This window comes from Alexandromys fortis, unplaced genomic scaffold (assembly GCF_014885135.2).
Source record: "Alexandromys fortis isolate MF-2015 unplaced genomic scaffold, M_Fortis_MF-2015_v1.1 scaffold_71, whole genome shotgun sequence".
Classification (NCBI taxonomy): domain Eukaryota; kingdom Metazoa; phylum Chordata; class Mammalia; order Rodentia; family Cricetidae; genus Alexandromys; species Alexandromys fortis.
The window spans coordinates 5,154,263-5,171,713 of record NW_026067954.1 but is presented as its reverse complement, the minus strand read 5'-3'; the positions used below and the strand labels follow the sequence as shown (position 1 = coordinate 5,171,713).

Sequence of the window (17,451 nt, the reverse complement as noted above, 5' to 3'; positions counted from 1 at the left end):
CCTTTTCTTTGGAGCCACAACCAGCTCCCAAATCGTGACATAACAAGTCTTAGTCTCTTAGTTATGAATGCTCAGCCTTAGCCTAGGCTTGTTTCTTGCTAACTCTTATAACTTAACCAGTTTCTCTTTATCTATGTTTTGCCTTGGGGCTTTTTACCTTCCTTCCTTCCTTCCTTTCTTTCTTTCTTTCTTTCTTTTTTTATTTCTATCCTACTTTCCTGCTTCCTCATGTCTGGCAGGCAGCGGTCTTACTTCTAGTCCCAGGAGCATCCCTCTTCCAGAGGTCCTAACTTCAATTCCCAGCAACTACATGGTGGTTCACAAGCATCTATAATGATGGTTCATTTAGACAGAAAAGGAAAGACGGTGTGGGATTTCCCTCTATATGCTGTAAATGTGTTTTATTACCATTGGTTAATAAAGAAGCTGCTTTGGCCTAAGGCAGGGCAGAATATAGCCAGGCAGCAAATCCGAACAGAGATATAGAGAGTGTAGGTGGAGTAAAAGAGACGTCATGTAGCTACCGAAGGAGAAAGACACTGGGAAACCTTATCGGTAGGCCACAACCTTGTGACAATACATAAATTAATAGAAATGGGTTAAAATAAGATATAAGAGTTAGCCAGGAATATGCCTAAGCTATAGGACAAACAATGATATAATTAATATAACTTCTGTGCAATTATTCAGGTCTGGGCAGCCAGGAAAAAAACCAGTAGTCTCCATCTACAACAAACACCTTGGTTTTCAATCCTGGGGAGGTGGAAATGGGAGAATCCCTGGGGCTCGCCAGCCAGCCAGTCTGGCTAATCAAAGAGCTCAAGGTTCAGTGAAAGACGACTTCAAAACTAAGGTGGAGAGCAACTGAACAATACCCAGCATTGACCTCTGGCTCTACAGCCACCCACACACATTCGCGCATGCACAATATAAACCCAAATGAACACATACAGGGGAGGAAGGAAGAAGGGAGAGAGAAAGAGAAGGGTTAAACTGGGTGTAAGTTTTACTGCCTGTAACCTCTGCACTGGGAAGATTGAAGGAAGACTCCTATCAGATTGATGCCAGCCTAGGCTACACTCTAAGTTCCAGGCACATCTTGGCTACAAAACAAGACCCTTCCTCAAAAATAGTAAATACAAAGCTGGAGGATGGCTCAGCAGTTAGGAATACTCGCTGCTCTTTCAGAGGGTCAACGTTTGCTTCCTAACACCCACACGAGGCAGTTCACAACTCCCGGCGGCTGTGTCAGAGGAACAGCACGTGGCAATTGAAGTTCAAGGTGCCAGTCCACCAGGAGGAACCCCCTCCCACCCCCATGGGTCAATCTCAGTTAGGAAAGGCCCCAAAACCACAGATCCCAGTATGTCTTTTGCTCATGCTGGTCTTTACATGTTTGCTAACACTGTCCTTCTCTGGTATCTGGCACGGTGTGAGTGGATGCGGGGAAACTCACACACACACACACACACACACACACACACACACACACACACACACACGCCGTAATGCACTGTGTCTAATGGATACATCATGTTCTACTGGGCATCTTCACCTGTGAATTACTATGGAGATGATTTCTTCCTAAGCTGTCTAATTGATAATAATGTTAGCTTATACAGAGTTTTGATGAATAAAAATAAATACAAGGAAATACAGCCAGGGCCTACAAGTTTCATAGATCATAGCTTAAGTTAATGATTAAGAAAAACAATTGAGTCCCCAGGAGCCAGGAGCCAGGCTGGCTCTAATTCTCTTAATGCTGAAAGACACAGCCACAGGTTTAGCTGTGTATCATTAGCTGAATCGAAGCTTTAAAGTAACTTTAGATCAAACATTTTGATGAGAACTTTGAGATGAAAAACCCTAGAAAAGTTCACAAGGATACATAGCTGAGGTAAAAAAATACAAAGCAGTCCAACTGTTACTGGTTGTCCTTGCTAGGATTGGTTGACGATCAAAGGCAATGATTAATTCTTTTTTTTTAAATATTTATTTATTATGTACAATATTCTGTCTGTGTGTATGCCTGCAGGCCAGAAGAGGGCACCAGACCCCATTCCAGATGGTTGTGAGCCACCATGTGGTTGCTGGGAACTGAACTCAGGACCTTTGAAAGAGCAGGCAATGCTCTTAACCTCTGAGCCATCTCTCTAGCCCCATGATTAATTCTTTATACCCAATTTTGACATCAATCTACTGATATAAAAAAAATTGATGAGTATGTACCCTAAGGATTTAAAGTAGAGACGACTGATTCTTCCTCATGTATAAATTTTAAATTTGTGATTCCTTTAAGGTTCTTAATAAGATTACCTTTCAAGGTAAGCAATAAGTAATTGGCCCTTTCTTTGTAACTGCAAAAGTGCAGCCTGTAGCCAAAGGCCTGACAAGAACACCTTAATTTGCCCACATGGTTAATCTATAACAAGATGCTTCAGTATGAATATACATGGGTTCTTGGGTTTTCTTCTGTGATATGTAAAATGCTTAATTATGTAAGAGATATGGAAAGCATGCTGTTCTTTACTGTTTTGTATTCATTGTAATCATTCACTTGAGAAACAGAATGTAACCACATTGTGATTTTTATATTGCCTGGGAGGTTTTGCTGAGATATATAAGCTGCAAGGGAAAGAATAGAGTCAGAGGTTAAGAGTTAAAATGGGCTAAAATGAAAAAGGAAAACATCAAGAATGAGAGAATAGAGAATAAAGGAAAGGTTTGAAGGAAACCATCAAGAGTGTGTGTCTTTTTCCCAAAGCCCCTCAGAAAAGTCTACTGCATGCCAGATGTGGATTTCTTTCAAGTCTTTTGCTGTCTGGAGACTGCCTGTCCCCCCCCCCCCCCCCAAAGCTGCAGCTAACTCTATGAGATCTGATGCCTTCTTCTGGGCCACATGGACACTGCTGAAACTGACTTTAGTCCTCTGTAAGAGCAGTTTGTGCTTTTCTTATATGGACCATCTCTCTAGGCCCCTTGACTTTTTTTTTTTTAATTGTATTGCTTTTGGTCATGGTATTTCATTAAAGCAATAGAAAACTCGTTACTACAGAATTGGAACCTGTTTTGTTTAGGAATTAGATGACTTTGAACTTTGAGAAACTGGTTGGATGAAGCAAGCTTAATTGGGCCATTCTGCCAAGAGCCTGGAAGACAGTAGGACTGAGATACACTAACTGTGGAGCCCCAGCTCCTGAGCTGGAGGCTTTAGAAAGAACCTAGCTGTGTTCTCCCCTTAACAACTTGTGTGAAGGGACAGACTGGAGAGATGGCTCAGAGGTTAAGAGCACTTGCTGCTCTTCCAAAGGTCCTAATTTCAATTAAACTAGGTGCTCTTCTGTTCCAAGTTTTGTTTTGTCTCACTTGTCATTGTTTTTATTTCTAGAGAGCAATCAGTAACAATCATGCCACAGACTAAATGTGATGCTGTCTTGAAATGTCCTCCATTAAATTAGTATACCACTTTAAATTTAGTTTCATGCAAGTTTATTTTTTTAATGTTTTATGTATATAGTGTTCTGTCTGCATGTACTTTTGCAAACCAGAAGAGGGCACCAGATCTCATAGATGGTTTTGAGCTCTTCCAAAGGTCCTAGTTTCAATTCCAGGACAGGCTCCAGAGAAACCCTGTCTAAAAAAAAAAAAAAAAAAAAAAAAACTTGGAAATACACAGGCCTACCATCCCAGCACTTGAGGCAGGAAGAACAGAAGTTCAAGGTCATTACTGGCTATGTAGTGAATTTAAGGCCAGCCTGAGATACATGAGATCCTGTCTCAGTTTTGTCCATTGTAACTATTCTTTCTCTTGTAACATATTGGGGATTAAATTTGGCCTCACACCTTTGTAAGTTTTACCATAGGACTTCAGTTTTTGAGACTGGGTTTTATAATGCATGTTGGCTAAAACTTAGTATATAGCTGGAGCTGACCTTGAACTCTTTATCCTCCAGCCTCCTGCTTGGTAAGTTTTGTGCCACTGTGGCTGATTTTATTTCAGTCTCCCCCCCCCCCCCCAACACACCTTGAGGCAGGGTCTCCCTATAGGCTAGTTGTAAGTTTGTAGCAGTTTGCATACGGAGTTTGTTTATGCACTGGGGCTTCTAGAGGGCTTTGAATACCACTAAGGCAGTCAATGAGGTGATGAAGACATCTTGGGCAGGGATATAGATTGTTGAAGTACTCTTTAAGAAACAGGAAAACCTTAAGAGCTTTGGGGTGGAATAAGGAAGGACATTAAACCTGAGTATTTTGTAGAACTATAGTGAATGTAGACACTTTTCTGTTAGGACTAAATGTTCAAATACGTGAGCCTATGGGAACATTTCTTATTCAAACCTCATTTTTCCCCTGTACCCCAGTAGTCTCATGGCTCTCATGTTGCAAACTTCAGAAGTCTAATATCTTTAACAGTCTCAACATTTAAAGTTTAAAGTCTCTTAGGTCTCAAGGCAATCTAATTGACCTATAAAATTTACATGCTTTCAACACACAATGAAATATATTCCTATTCCAAAAGGGAGGAGTGGTGTCATGCTGGAGAAAGATGGAACTGAAGGTCTCTGTCCTGTTGTGTTCCACATCTATAATGTGAGTAGTTCTTGCCTCCAGCTTCACTCAGGTCTTGAAGAGTCCCTTCCCTGCTGCACATTGGCCTCAACAGCTATGAAACCGTCAAGGGACAATCACAACCCCCTTGATATTTGATATCTTCCAGACCAGTACTGTGTGCATGACACTGCCAAGTGTTTTTGTTTTGAGACAGGGATTGTGTAACAGTTCTGACCTGGAATTCACTTTGTAGACCAGGCTGGCCTCGAACTCACAGAGATCCGCCTGCCTCTGCCTCCTGAGTGCTGGGACTAAAGGCCTGCGCCACCACCGCCCGGCTCCCAAGTTGTTTATGTGATTCTGGGATTCAAACCTAGAGCTTCATGAATGTTAGTCAGGTACTTAACAACTGAGATACATCTCCAACAGATTTCTCTTTAATCAGTTACAAAGAACTTTAGAATCTTACAGTGATCAGTCCTTAATTATCTAGCCATGCTGACTGTACCAATATTTAAGTGGAATGGGCTAAGACAGCATTTTGTCAGCTCTGCCAGGTAGACTGCCAAAGAGCAGCCTGTGCTACTCAAGTGAGTTCTGAGACCAGCCATGGCTGATGGGAACACAAATAAGCCGCTACCTTACAGAAACAAATTTTTGAACTTAACATGAAGATAGGCAAGATGGTGCCATCATTCCTGATGACCCAAGTTACAGTCCCAGGGCCTACAGAGTGAAAGGAGAGCACTGACCCCTACAGGTTGACCTCTACACACAAGCACAGTATACCCCTGCACCTACCCCAACACAAACTAGCACACAATATGGAACTTTTATTTATGTGATTTCTGTACATCAGGAGTACGAGAGCAGTCCTTTACAAATGGAGCTGATTTTTACCAGAATAAATGACAAAACCAAAGTAGTGTCGGACATGGATTCATGGGGCTTTATGGTTCAAACCCAGCCAAGAAGTTTGTTACAATCTCTTTTAGCTTTGCGTCTGATTGCTCTGAGATTTTCCCATCAGACCTGTTTGGAAATAAAAGTAAAAGATTCAATGATTAGTACAAATGACCTAGGCAAAGATTCAATGACAAGGCTACCTAGACCGCTGAAAGATACCAGCTAAACTTTCCTAAATATAATGGGTGGTTCACACCTGTGGTCCAGCTCTTGCAAGGCTAAGGCTAGACTGCCAAATATTGAGAACACAGGTACACAGTGAGTACCAAGGAAAGGCAGGGCTAGTATACAAGACCTGATCCTAACCTCCAACCCCCAGAGAAACAAAGACTGTATAAAAACCGCACTAGTCACAATAAAGGCCACTAGCTCCATTCATACCTGATATTGCCCAAGAGGGACTGGTGCTGGCTGATAACATGAGACAAGAAAGCATTCTCAAACTTTGTGATCTTACTGGGCTCCAGTTTATCAAGATAGCCCCTCACGCCTGCATAGATAACAGCCACCTGTTCTTCAATAGCCATGGGAGCTGAAAACAAGCACATCATCAAATGAATTACTAATGCCATTTTACCAAAGCCACAGAGTTATTTTCTCTTTTAATACTAGACACAGTCCATGGCCCACCCACTCTGACACCCTGTACCTATAGCTATAAGCACGGCTTATAACCTGTAATGTTTACAACACAGTATCTGTGGTAAAATTTGCTGGTTGTTTTTTAGGCAAAATATATATATATATATAAAATCACTAGGCTGGAGAGATGGCCCAGCAGTTAAAAGCACTGGCTTGTTATTCCAGAGGTCCTGAGTTCAATTCCCAGCAACCAATGGCAGCTCATAACATGTTTCAGGGGATGCAACACCCTCACACAGACACATATGCAAGAACACTAATGCACATAAAATAAAAAGACACTACTGTTCTACTAAGTTCGCTAAATTCCATATCTTACAACATGAGGATGTATTAAATATAATTGACTGTCCTTACCTCATAATACTACACTCATACGGTAATAAGGACTACATTAGCAAAATAAAACTGGTGGTTTTTCTTTGAAAGAAGATCTTGGGGTACAATGCAGCACTGTAGACCTGGCAAGACCCTAAATTACAACAGGAACCTGACCAAATGAAAAGGACTCACAGTATTGTCCTTGCTTTAACAACTCGGTCAGACGCACACCACGACTCAGGAGCTGCTGAGTGGCAGCATCAAGATCAGAACCAAACTGGGCAAAAGCAGCAACCTCCCGATACTGAGCCAATTCCAGCTTCATGGTACCTGCCACCTGAAAACACAAGTTGATGTGAACATGACTCAACATAACAAACAGTTAACAAACACACTTTTCAACAAACTCCCTCTCAAAGTGAGGTAAAATTACCTGCTTCATGGCCCTGGTCTGGGCAGCAGATCCGACACAGGACACAGACAAACCGATGTTAATGGCAGGGCAGATGCCTTTATAGAACAATTCTGTTTCCAAGAAGATCTGCGATTCAAGAATATAAATATAATAAGCTCTAATAAATATACTTTTTTGCCAAATTTAAGTCACTGTGCCAAAAGCTGAGACCCAAAACTTGAATAAGATTGCTAAGGGACTTTTCAGGGTATACACCAGTCCACACACCCACTGTTGAGAACAGGTAATATGGAGGTGGGGGAGATACTTATATTGAAAACAAACTACATGCATGTTGCATACGGCTGTGATCCCAGCACTCATGGGCAAAGGCAGAAGGGTCACTGAGATTCCAAGTCAGTCAGTCTGGGCTACGGGCAGTTCCAAGCCTATCTAGACTATACAACGACACAGTCTCAACAAGGGCAGTAACACAACTTCTCAAATACACTTTAAAATTACCTACAGCTAGAAAAATGAACCAAAACATGCCTAGCCAGGTGGGATGGCTTATGGTTTTAATCCTAACACCTAGGAGGCTGAAGCAGGACTTGTGGTCAAAGTCATTCTCAGCTAAACAGCTAGGACAGCTGTCTAGCACCCAAGAAGTGGAGTTACAGTGGTTATGAGCAATGAAATGGATGTTGGGCTCTTAACCAGTGAGCCACCTCTCCAGTCCCTATTCTCTTCAGTTTTATGTTCACTGTATTCCATAAAAATACACTAGGGTTACACAGAGAAAGTCTGCCTTGAAAAAACAAGGCAAAGGCAATTTACTAATTCAAGCTTATTAGCCTCAATCAGTGCCTTAAAAATCAAACATTTTAGCCATTAATCTGTTACCTGTCCGTCAGTGATGGAAATAACATTCGTTGGAATGTAAGCAGACACATCACCAGCCTGGGTTTCTATGACTGGCAGGGCAGTCAGAGAGCCACCACCAAAAGAATCGTTCATCTTGGCTGCTCTCTCCAGCAGCCGAGAGTGTAGGTAGAACACATCACCAGGATAGGCTTCACGGCCAGGGGGTCGGCGCAGCAACAGAGACATCTGGCGGTAAGCAACGGCCTGCGGTAGAGAAGAAGGTGGTGAAATTCAACTGCTAAGCAAGCTGCATCTGCGAACATCCACTAATACAAACATACAAGTTATAAAGACATCCTTTGACCTGTTTGGATAAATCATCGTAGATGATCAAAGCATGCTTGCCATTATCTCTAAAATACTCTCCCATGGAGCAGCCAGAGTACGGAGCCAGATACTGAAGGGGGGCAGCATCAGAAGCAGTAGCTGACACCACAATGGTGTACTTCATGGCATCTGAGGAGAAAACAAGGTTTACATTTTACAAAGCTATCAATACTGTGATATTAAATTAGAGGCTATGAAGCAAAATTGTCCACTGCCCTCATTCTGTAAAATTAATGGGTGGGTGGAGTCCTAGGGGCAATGGTGCTTGCTATGAAGGCCTGAAAACATGAATTTAATTTCTAGAACCCACATAAAGGTGAAAGGAAAGAACTCAGTTGGTAGAGCCCATCTTCAACAGGCTTCAAAAGTCCTAGATTTGAACACAGGCACCAAATAAATTAGGCACAATAGAGCACGCTTACAGTCCTAGGAGGTGGAGACAAAAGAGCAGAGTTCCACATTATCCTTGGCTATAACAAGTCCAAGGCAAACCAGGGACAGATGAGATATAGTATACTCTTCCTCATACCCTGTGAAATAACCCCAAGCACAAGCCTCTAGTCCCCAGTACCTGGGAAGTAGAAGACGATTGTTTAAGGTTAGCCAGAGCTGCATGAGACCCCATCTTAAGAAAAGACATCAACATGGGCAGTGGTGGCACACACCTTTAGTCCCAACACTTGAGAGGGAGAGGCAGGTAGACCTCTGTGAGTCTGCAGCCAGCCCGGTCTACATAAAAAGTTCTAGGACAGCGAGGGCTACACAAAGACCTTGTTTCAACCTTCTCCCACTGCCCCAAAATTAAAATATTAAAAGAAAACCCAAAACAAGCAAAACCCCAAGCAAAATAGTAATCGAATCCACAAGCACTCCAGCTAGGAGGAGCTGCACAGCACTTCCTTGTTTGTTCTGATTTCTATTAGACCCTTCAGTTCCCTGGAGTAAAATCAGCCTTGGTTATAGACACTTCCAAGATTAGCAGCGATAGAGCAGCCATTAGACTAATGTTCTTCAGTACCTGCATCTGTCAGTCTCTTCACCAACTGGGCAACGGTGGACCGTTTCTGACCAATAGCAACGTAGATACAGTACAGCTTCTTCTTTTCATCAGTCCCATCATTGAAACGTTTCTGGTTGATGATTGTGTCAATAGCAATGGATGTTTTCCTTTAAAGAGAGTGGCATAGGTGTCACTAAATACAGGATTTCTAGGCAAAATCGTGCTACCACTGTTAACCGCCATTATCACCTGCCACTGCCCCATTACAGTCAAGGTATTTACCATTTAAACACATAAATTATTTACTTAGAATCAACACCAGTTAGAACTTTTAACAAGATTTTGAGTCTTTACCCAGTCTGTCTGTCACCAATGATCAGCTCACGCTGACCACGACCAATCGGCACCAGACTATCCACAGCCTTAATGCCAGTCTGCATTGGTTCCCGCACGGAGATTCGGGGAATGATTCCAGGGGCTTTCAGGCCCACTCGTCTACGGGTCTTGGAACCAATTGGACCCTGTAAAAAACATTAAGCATTAAAAATAAGTAAAAAGGAACCCTCAAAATTGGTTTTGATGTTTACCACACCAGAATCCAATTAGCATTAACTCACCTTCCCATCAATGGCATTACCAAGGGCATCAACCACACGGCCCAGCAGTTCCTCACCAACTGGAACATCCACGATGGCTCCCGTTCTCTTCACAATGTCACCTTCTTTAATTAGCTTATCATTTCCAAACACGACAACTCCAACATTGTCAGGTTCCAAGTTCAGGGACATACCCTGCACAAAAGGGACAAGTGAACAAGGACGCCAGAGAGGCTCTCCCCTGTCATATTAGTAACACAGCAAGCAGCAGAGTAGTGTTCCCTTCCACCTGCGTTAGTCTAGTATCTTTCACCTAATGTTCTCTGGTGAAGACTTCATGCAACATAACAGGAGACACTATGGTATGCTGGCCCCAATCTCCACTAGCTAAGGACAAAGGATCAGCAGAGCTCTGGACAGCTACACACTGACTCAACTTTCAATAATGGAACGACTCTTCTTGGGAAAAGAATTTAGTTCAAGTAATAAATGCTTTTGCATTAAACAATCTGAACAGCTACAAAGGAACTGGCAGGAATTCATTGAAATTTGTGTCAATGTTTACTAAAGTTTTAATGTTGGTGCCAGTGGCAACAACTTATTTATCAACACTTATGAGAGAACAGGAGACTGGGACTTGGCTTAACCAAAACTTTCCTACTTTATTCTCTTTATAACCTGTAATAGGGGGAAATGTGGCAAATTGAGACTTAAATGTTTTTAATTTTTGACAAGCTCTAAATAAAATGAAAAACCAAAGCCACAGATCCTAAAATAACAAAACTCGCACTTTATAAATTACCTTTAAGCCTGAGGAAAATTCTACCATTTCCTCTGCTTGAACATTCCTCAGTCCATGTACTCGGGCAATACCATCACCAATGCTTAAGACACGCCCAGTCTCTTCGAGATCAACAGACGTATCAGCTCCAAGAATCCGTTCTTCAAGAATGGAGGACATCTCAGCAGTCCCTGGGACAGAACAACCCAATTTAAATAATCTGGTCTAAATAGCTTCTCAAAACCATTTCCCAACAACCGGCTTCATGATAACATTCAAAATCATTCTAAAACATAATACACAATCTTTTTTAAAAGTTGGGTATCCTAGGCTGGAGAGATGATGGTTCAGTGGTAGAAAGCATTTGCTACTCTTCCAGAGGCTCTGGGTTCAGTTCTTCACCCAAATGGCAACTTGCAACTGTATCTAACTCCAGTTCCAGGGATCTAAAGCCCAGAGGGCACCCAACACCCACACACTTGCATACACCCAGGCAAAGCACTCATACATGTAAATAAAAATAAATTTTTTATAAAGCTGGATATTCATCACTCAAAATTATTGAAAACTCCCAAGTGATTTGAGAGGAAACACTTCTCCACAGGCAGACAGTAATCCAAACAGCTGCGAAAATTAAATTTTACCTTTCCTAATGCTTTGCCTTGTTTTCTCATTCAATTTCCAAAGAATCTGTACATATGTTAAATCTGAACTTTTGGCTAAACTCCACTAACACCTTAAAATGTAGTCCATTAAAGAGAAGGCAGTGAGAGCAGCAGACTACTAGTTCCTTAAGAAAAGTGGCGGTTGACTAACCCAATAACCCAACCTTGACCCCAAGACCCACCCACAAGGTAGTAGAAGAAACACTCTCAAAATGCTGTCCTCTGGTCTCAAGCACACAGTGCCTCCCCACCCCCCAGCTAATAATATAAACGGCGGCTAGGGAGATGGCTCACTGGGTAAAGGCACCAGCAAGCCTGGTACAGAGTTACAGTTCCAGAGACCCACAAGATAGGAGAGCTGGCTCCTAAAAGCTGCCTCCACACATACATGGGCTTGTTCAATGAACAAATGTAAAAATAAACCCTTTAAAGCACCCAAGCGGGCTGAGAGATGGCTCAGAGGTTAAGAGCACTGACTGTTCTTCCAGAGGTCCTGAGTTCAATTCCCAGCAACCAACCACATGGTAGCTTACAACCCTCTATGATAAGATATGGTGCCCTCTTCTGGCCTACAGGCATACATGCAGGCCGATGCTGTATACATAATTAATAGTTTTTTTTTAATATTTTATTTATTATGTATACAGTGTTCTGTGTGTATGCCTGCAGGCCAGAAAAGGGCACCAGACCCCATTACGGATGGTTGTGAGCCACCATGTGGTTGCTGGGAATTGAACTCAGGACCTTTGGAAGAGCAGACAATGCTCTTAACCACTGAGCCATCTCTCCAGCCCCTGTATACATAATTAATAAATAAATCTTAAAAAAAAAAAGCACCCAAGCACCAGTGCTCTTCTTACTATACACACCATGTATGCATTTTACCTTTATTCTAAAATTACCACTACATGGCCAGGGACACTGATCAGCAGTGCTTGCCTACCAAGCTCTGGATTCCACCCCTAGCACCTCCAACAGAAAAAGAGGAAAAGCCCTCCAGCACATCCCCAAAATAACTCCCCAATCAGTGTCTTTTTATGTATATTTGGCTCCCCACATACCTAATGTACCAGCAGGTATAAAACAGAAGTGATTTGAAAAGGCAATTGCATTTAAAAAAGCCTATCAATAATAAATAAAATTCAAAAAAAATCGCTCCTCTTCTCACACTTCTTACTAAAAAAAACTTTCATAGTTGAGAGAGCAGGTACCTATTGCATATGTATATTATTGTCATCCAAAATAAATTATTAGAAGCCACACAGCACTAACAGAATATAGTTTCATTAGACAAAGAGAATCCATCAAGACATTTTAAATGGAACATTAATGGTTTAAAAACTTGAGTTTCTGTAGTATGCTTTAAAAGAGAAAAAAATTTAACAGGGGAAAAAATCTCCACGGTGTAGATTTAAAAACTGACTTACCAGTCTTCTGAAGTCGAGTGTTAGAGGCATGGAGATTTCTTGCACCAACGAAGGATGACCCCAAAGCATTTTTGGAGACCTAGTACAAAATATTCTTTAAGCAACTTGACCCTAGAAAAAGGCTTCACCAGACATAAGCTACACTCATATACTTGCACACGCAAGTATACACACACGCACAAGGCATCAACACAGAGCTTTCACAAGCTAGTTGTGATGGTGGTACATGCCTGTAATCCTAGCACTCAGGAAAAGGCAAGAGTATCTCCTGGAGTTTGAAGCCATGGTGGTTTATAAAGCAAGTTTCAGGCCAGCCAGAACCACAGCAAGACCTTTCTCAAAAACAACAAAACAAGCAGCGAAGCCTCCACGTTTAAATATGGGTTTAGGCTGACCAAATGGTAAATTTTGCTTATCAGTCAAAAACTTATAGAAAAAAGCATGTTGTGATTCGAGGATTTAGTGTGGAAACTGCTGGTGCACAAGACTATGGGAAGCTTATTTTCAGAAACAAATGTTAAGAAATTTCTTCCCTTAAAGGCATTACAATTTTGCTATTAGATTTCAGTTGAGGTGTGGAAATCTCAGTAAGACAACCCCTATCTAATGGGGGGGGGGACCTCAGTGTATTTCCTACCTTAAAAAGCAAAGACTGGGTAAACAAAACGATGCTGCAGGTAGATTAGAAAATAAGTCCAACAGCAAAGTGAAACCTGGACCCCCGCATTTCCCTTCTACATGCAAGATCACTAGTGAGGGGCACTGACTCAACATTTCCCAACCTTCTGTTCTATTTTACAACTCTTTAAACATGAGGTGGACAATTCAAGGACAAAAAGAATTTTTTTAAACTGATTTTTATTGAGCTCTACATTTTTCTCTGCTCTCCTCTCTGCCTCTCCCCTACCCTTCAACCCTCTCCCAAGGTCCCCATGCTCCCAATTTACTCAGGAGATCTTGTCTTTTTCTACTCCTCATGTACGTCTCTCTGAGACAAGGACAAATCTTTAAACGTGTCCAAAAGAAAAAAGAAACACCCATTAAAGTCTTCTGCCTAATTTTAGGCCATTTACAAAAATTCCATCGTCGTTGACAGTGTAAACCACACAAACTGCTTCTGCACCTAGCGATGTCTGCACGACCCCTTCCGTGTTCAGCACCAAGTGATCATCCGCCCAACTACTTAAAAAATGACTTTCATTTATTCCTTTCCCTTGAAGGGACCTCCGAGCACAGGTGAGAGGATCGGGCCCGATGACCTTCAGACAATGTCAGGCTCTCCTTGTTCGTGAGCCCACAGCTGCTGACAGCTCCTTTGACCTTCAGCGGAGCCGGACCCCAGGAACAAGCCTCAGAGCAGGCCAGACAGACAGCGGACAAACCCTGACCTTCACCTCGGGCTGCCCTCGCCCCAACACCGGAATCCTCCTAACACCTCTTTGCCCCGCCACGCCGAGGCCGCGGATGGATCCCCTGCACCACCGCCCACCGCAGGCCTGCAAAAGCGGCCGTCCGTCCGCGCAGCCGAGCAGCCACGGTGCAAGATGGCGCCGTCCGCCCCAGCCCCGCGCTGCACAGCACTGCACAGCACGGCACAGCCCCGCAGCGCTCCGCAGAATCCTCCAGCCGCGCCCACGCCCGCCTGCCCAGGCCCCGGCGCTCACCAGTCCCGCCCGTCGAGGGAGGGCACGGGCCACGGCCGCGGCGACGCGCACGGACAGCATCCTCGCAGCTAGTCGGAGAGATCCTCTGCAGCCGCAGCCTCCGGACGACTGGCACAAAATGGCCGAGCGCGAGGGAAGGTCAAGGCAGCCAGCCCACCTGACCCGGAAGTACCGCCCCTCCCCTTCACCTCCGGAAGCAAATCCTTTTTTTTTTTAAATGTTCATTTTTTTATATTCTTTTCTTTTAAAATAGCAAGTTCTAACATTTGGAACTAAAAAATGAACGAATCACGTATTCCCAATTTCCCCCCTAGTAGTCATACTTTTTTTTTTTTTTTTTTTGTCTTTTGAATCGACCTTGTGGTTGCCCCGGGCGACCAAGTGAGTAGCAGAGCCACCCTGAAGTCGCTGTCGTCCCCACCCGGGCCGACTGCTCAGATTTCAGCAGGATTACCAGTCTCGGCGGGGTTACACCGCATGCTGTGGCCGTCCAGGGCAGTGTAACTCTTGCACAATGCGCCCACCCTGAGGATTTAGTCCTCAGGTCCTGGCCATCTGAAGTCATTTTAAGTGTTTATTATTATTAGTGTGTGGTATATATGCTCGAGCGCCAAGGCGTGCATGTGAAGCCCAAAGGGCAGGCCTCTCTTTCCACAAGATGTGGATCCTGAGACTCAAACTCAGGTCAGGTTTGGAGTACAAGCACTTTACCCAGTCGGCCATCATGCTGTCCCCGAATTTGGGTTTATAATAAATACCCAGATATTTTTTAATTAAAATGTTTTATTTTATTATGCATATGAATATTTTGTTTGCATGTGTGTGTGTGTGCACCATGTGTTCCTGTGACCTCACAGGCCAGAAGAGACTGTAAGATACTGGAGTGACTATGGAGGTGCTAGGAGTCAAACCTGGTCCTCTAGAAGGGCAGCAGTTTGTGCTCTTAACCTTTGCTCCATTTTTCCAACCCAAACACCCAAATCTATAGTGGGTTTGAAATATTTTAAGGTTCAATCTAAAAGAACCTTTTCAGGGAAGATGGGCCTGATGACTCGGCCCTGTAATCCCTGTTGGGAAAGTTAAAGGATGAAGATTAACAAATTCTAGATCAGCCTGGACACAGCAAGATCTTGTCAATCGATTAATCATCCAATCAGTAAAGGGGCTAAGAACAAATCTCAATGTAGCCAACCTGCTTGCGGTGTAGCAGGCTTTGCTCTATGAAATTGGAGAGCAGCATATTTTACTCACAGGGTTTTTAAAGATTTATTTTATTAATGTTATTGTTGTTTTGGTTTTGTTTGTTTGTTTTTTGGAGACAGGATCTCTCTTTATACACCTGCCTGTCTTGGAACGTACTATGTAAAACGGACTATCTTCGAGCTTACAGAGAGCCCACCTGTCTCTGCCTTCCAGGAGCTAGGAATAAAGTCATGTGCCACCACACCCATCTTAAGAGTTTGGTTTTTTTTTTTTATTTTGTGTATATTTGTGTGTGAAAGAGTTTAAGTATGTGTATTACATGCTTGCAAAGTGCCTTCAGAGGCCAGAACAAGCATCAGATCCTTTGGAACTAGAGTTACAGGTGTATTTGAAACACCTAGTGTGGGTGCTGAGAACAGAACTGGGGTCCTATACAACAGCCTCCTGCGGTGCAAACACTGTAATCTCCACACTTGGGAGCTGGATGTAAGGGACCAAAAGTAGAAGGTCACCCTTGACTGCAGAGTGAAACACAGAAGAAATCTGCGTGGGGAAATATGAGGAATTCAAAGTCGTTCTCCGGTGCATGGCAAGTTCGGGCCAGTTTAGCCACATGAGAAAGCCTCAAATCAAGCATAAATAAATAAAAAGGGCTATGGAGATGGCCCAGTAGGTAAAGGTGCTTGCTTTCAAACCTCGATCCCAAGTTTGATCTTCTCTGTGTCTCAGCAGTCCTTTCCAAATAATCACACAGAGATTTCTTATTAATTATGGATGCTCAGCTGATAGTGTAGGCTGGTCTCCAGCCAGCGCCTATAACTTATATGAATCCATTTCCTCTCCCCTCCCCGTCTCCCCTCTCCCATGGTCCCCATGCTTCCAATCTACTCAGGAGATCTTGTCTTTTTCTACTTCCCATGTAGATTAGACCCATGTGTGTCTCTAAATGAACCCACATCTAATCATCTATGTGCTGCCCTGAGGCCCCCTTACCTCATCTATGCCCCCGTCATGCTGCATCTTCCCCATCCTCAAATCCTGCCTCACCATTGGACAATCTGCCTTTAATTATCAAAGAGAGCAGCACATCCTCTCAGTGTGCAGTTGTATCCCACAACAAGAATCTATCTGTTCCTGAAAGTTGTGCTTTGACACCCTACCAGCAAATCCCCCAAACCAAACAAAATTTGAAACGTAATAAAAGCATAAAAGCTCAAATAAATAAATAAATAAATAAATAAATAAATAAATAAATCTTAAGGACATTTAGATCCTTGATAGCAGAAACTAATATGAAGATAGCTGCAGCTCCTATGCCAGTGTATAATAAAAAATTAATTTGGTTTTGGTTTTTTGAGATGGGTTTTTGTGGTGGTTTGAAAAAAAATGATCCCCAAAAGGAGTGACTCTATTAAGAGGTGTGGCCTTGTTGGAGGAAATGTGTCACTGTGGGGGTGGGCTTTGAAGTCTCTTTTGCTCAAGCTTCCCTAAGTATGACTATCAGTTGACTTCCTGTTGCCTTCAGGACTTCAAGATGTAGCATTCTTGACCCCAGCACTTCTGCCTGCATGCCACTGTGGTCCCCATCATGAAGATAAAGGACTAAACCTCTGAAACTGTGAGCAAGCCACTCCAATGAAAGGTTTTCTTTATAATAGTTGCAGTGGTCATGCTGTCTCTTCACAGAAGAAAAAGAAAAGAAAAGAAAAAGAAAGAAAAAAGAAAAAAACCTAACTAAGACAGGTTTCATCATATAAGCGGGGTTGGCCTTGACTTTGCTATGTAGTTGAAGATGGTTTTACATTTCCCATCACCTTTCCTCGACCTTCTAGGTGCCAGAATTACAAGTGTATACTACCATATACAGTAAAGGATCTGCTGGAGACCCAACCCGCATGTCGGGTAAGCACTCTACCAACTCCCAGTCATGAAGTTCAACCCTTTTGAGTATGTTTGTTTGTTTGTTTGAGACAGTCTCACGCCATAGCTC

The 17,451-nt window shown here is 42.9% G+C and overlaps 1 protein-coding gene across 1 annotated transcript; it reads right to left on the bottom strand.

The window, feature by feature from the left end:
• Positions 1-5,364: 5,364 nt before the first annotated feature.
• Positions 5,365-14,420, bottom strand: Atp5f1a (ATP synthase F1 subunit alpha). Its single transcript, XM_050151676.1, has 12 exons — positions 14,259-14,420; positions 12,595-12,673; positions 10,524-10,693; positions 9,743-9,916; positions 9,480-9,646; positions 9,144-9,292; positions 8,103-8,254; positions 7,778-8,002; positions 6,914-7,021; positions 6,673-6,817; positions 5,899-6,049; positions 5,365-5,583 (listed from the first exon to the last, which is right to left on the bottom strand). The coding sequence occupies exons 1-12, from the start codon at positions 14,316-14,318 to the stop codon at positions 5,502-5,504; spliced, it is 1,662 nt and encodes a 553-aa protein (XP_050007633.1). The 5' UTR covers positions 14,319-14,420; the 3' UTR covers positions 5,365-5,501.
• Between the last annotated feature and the right edge of the window lie 3,031 nt (positions 14,421-17,451).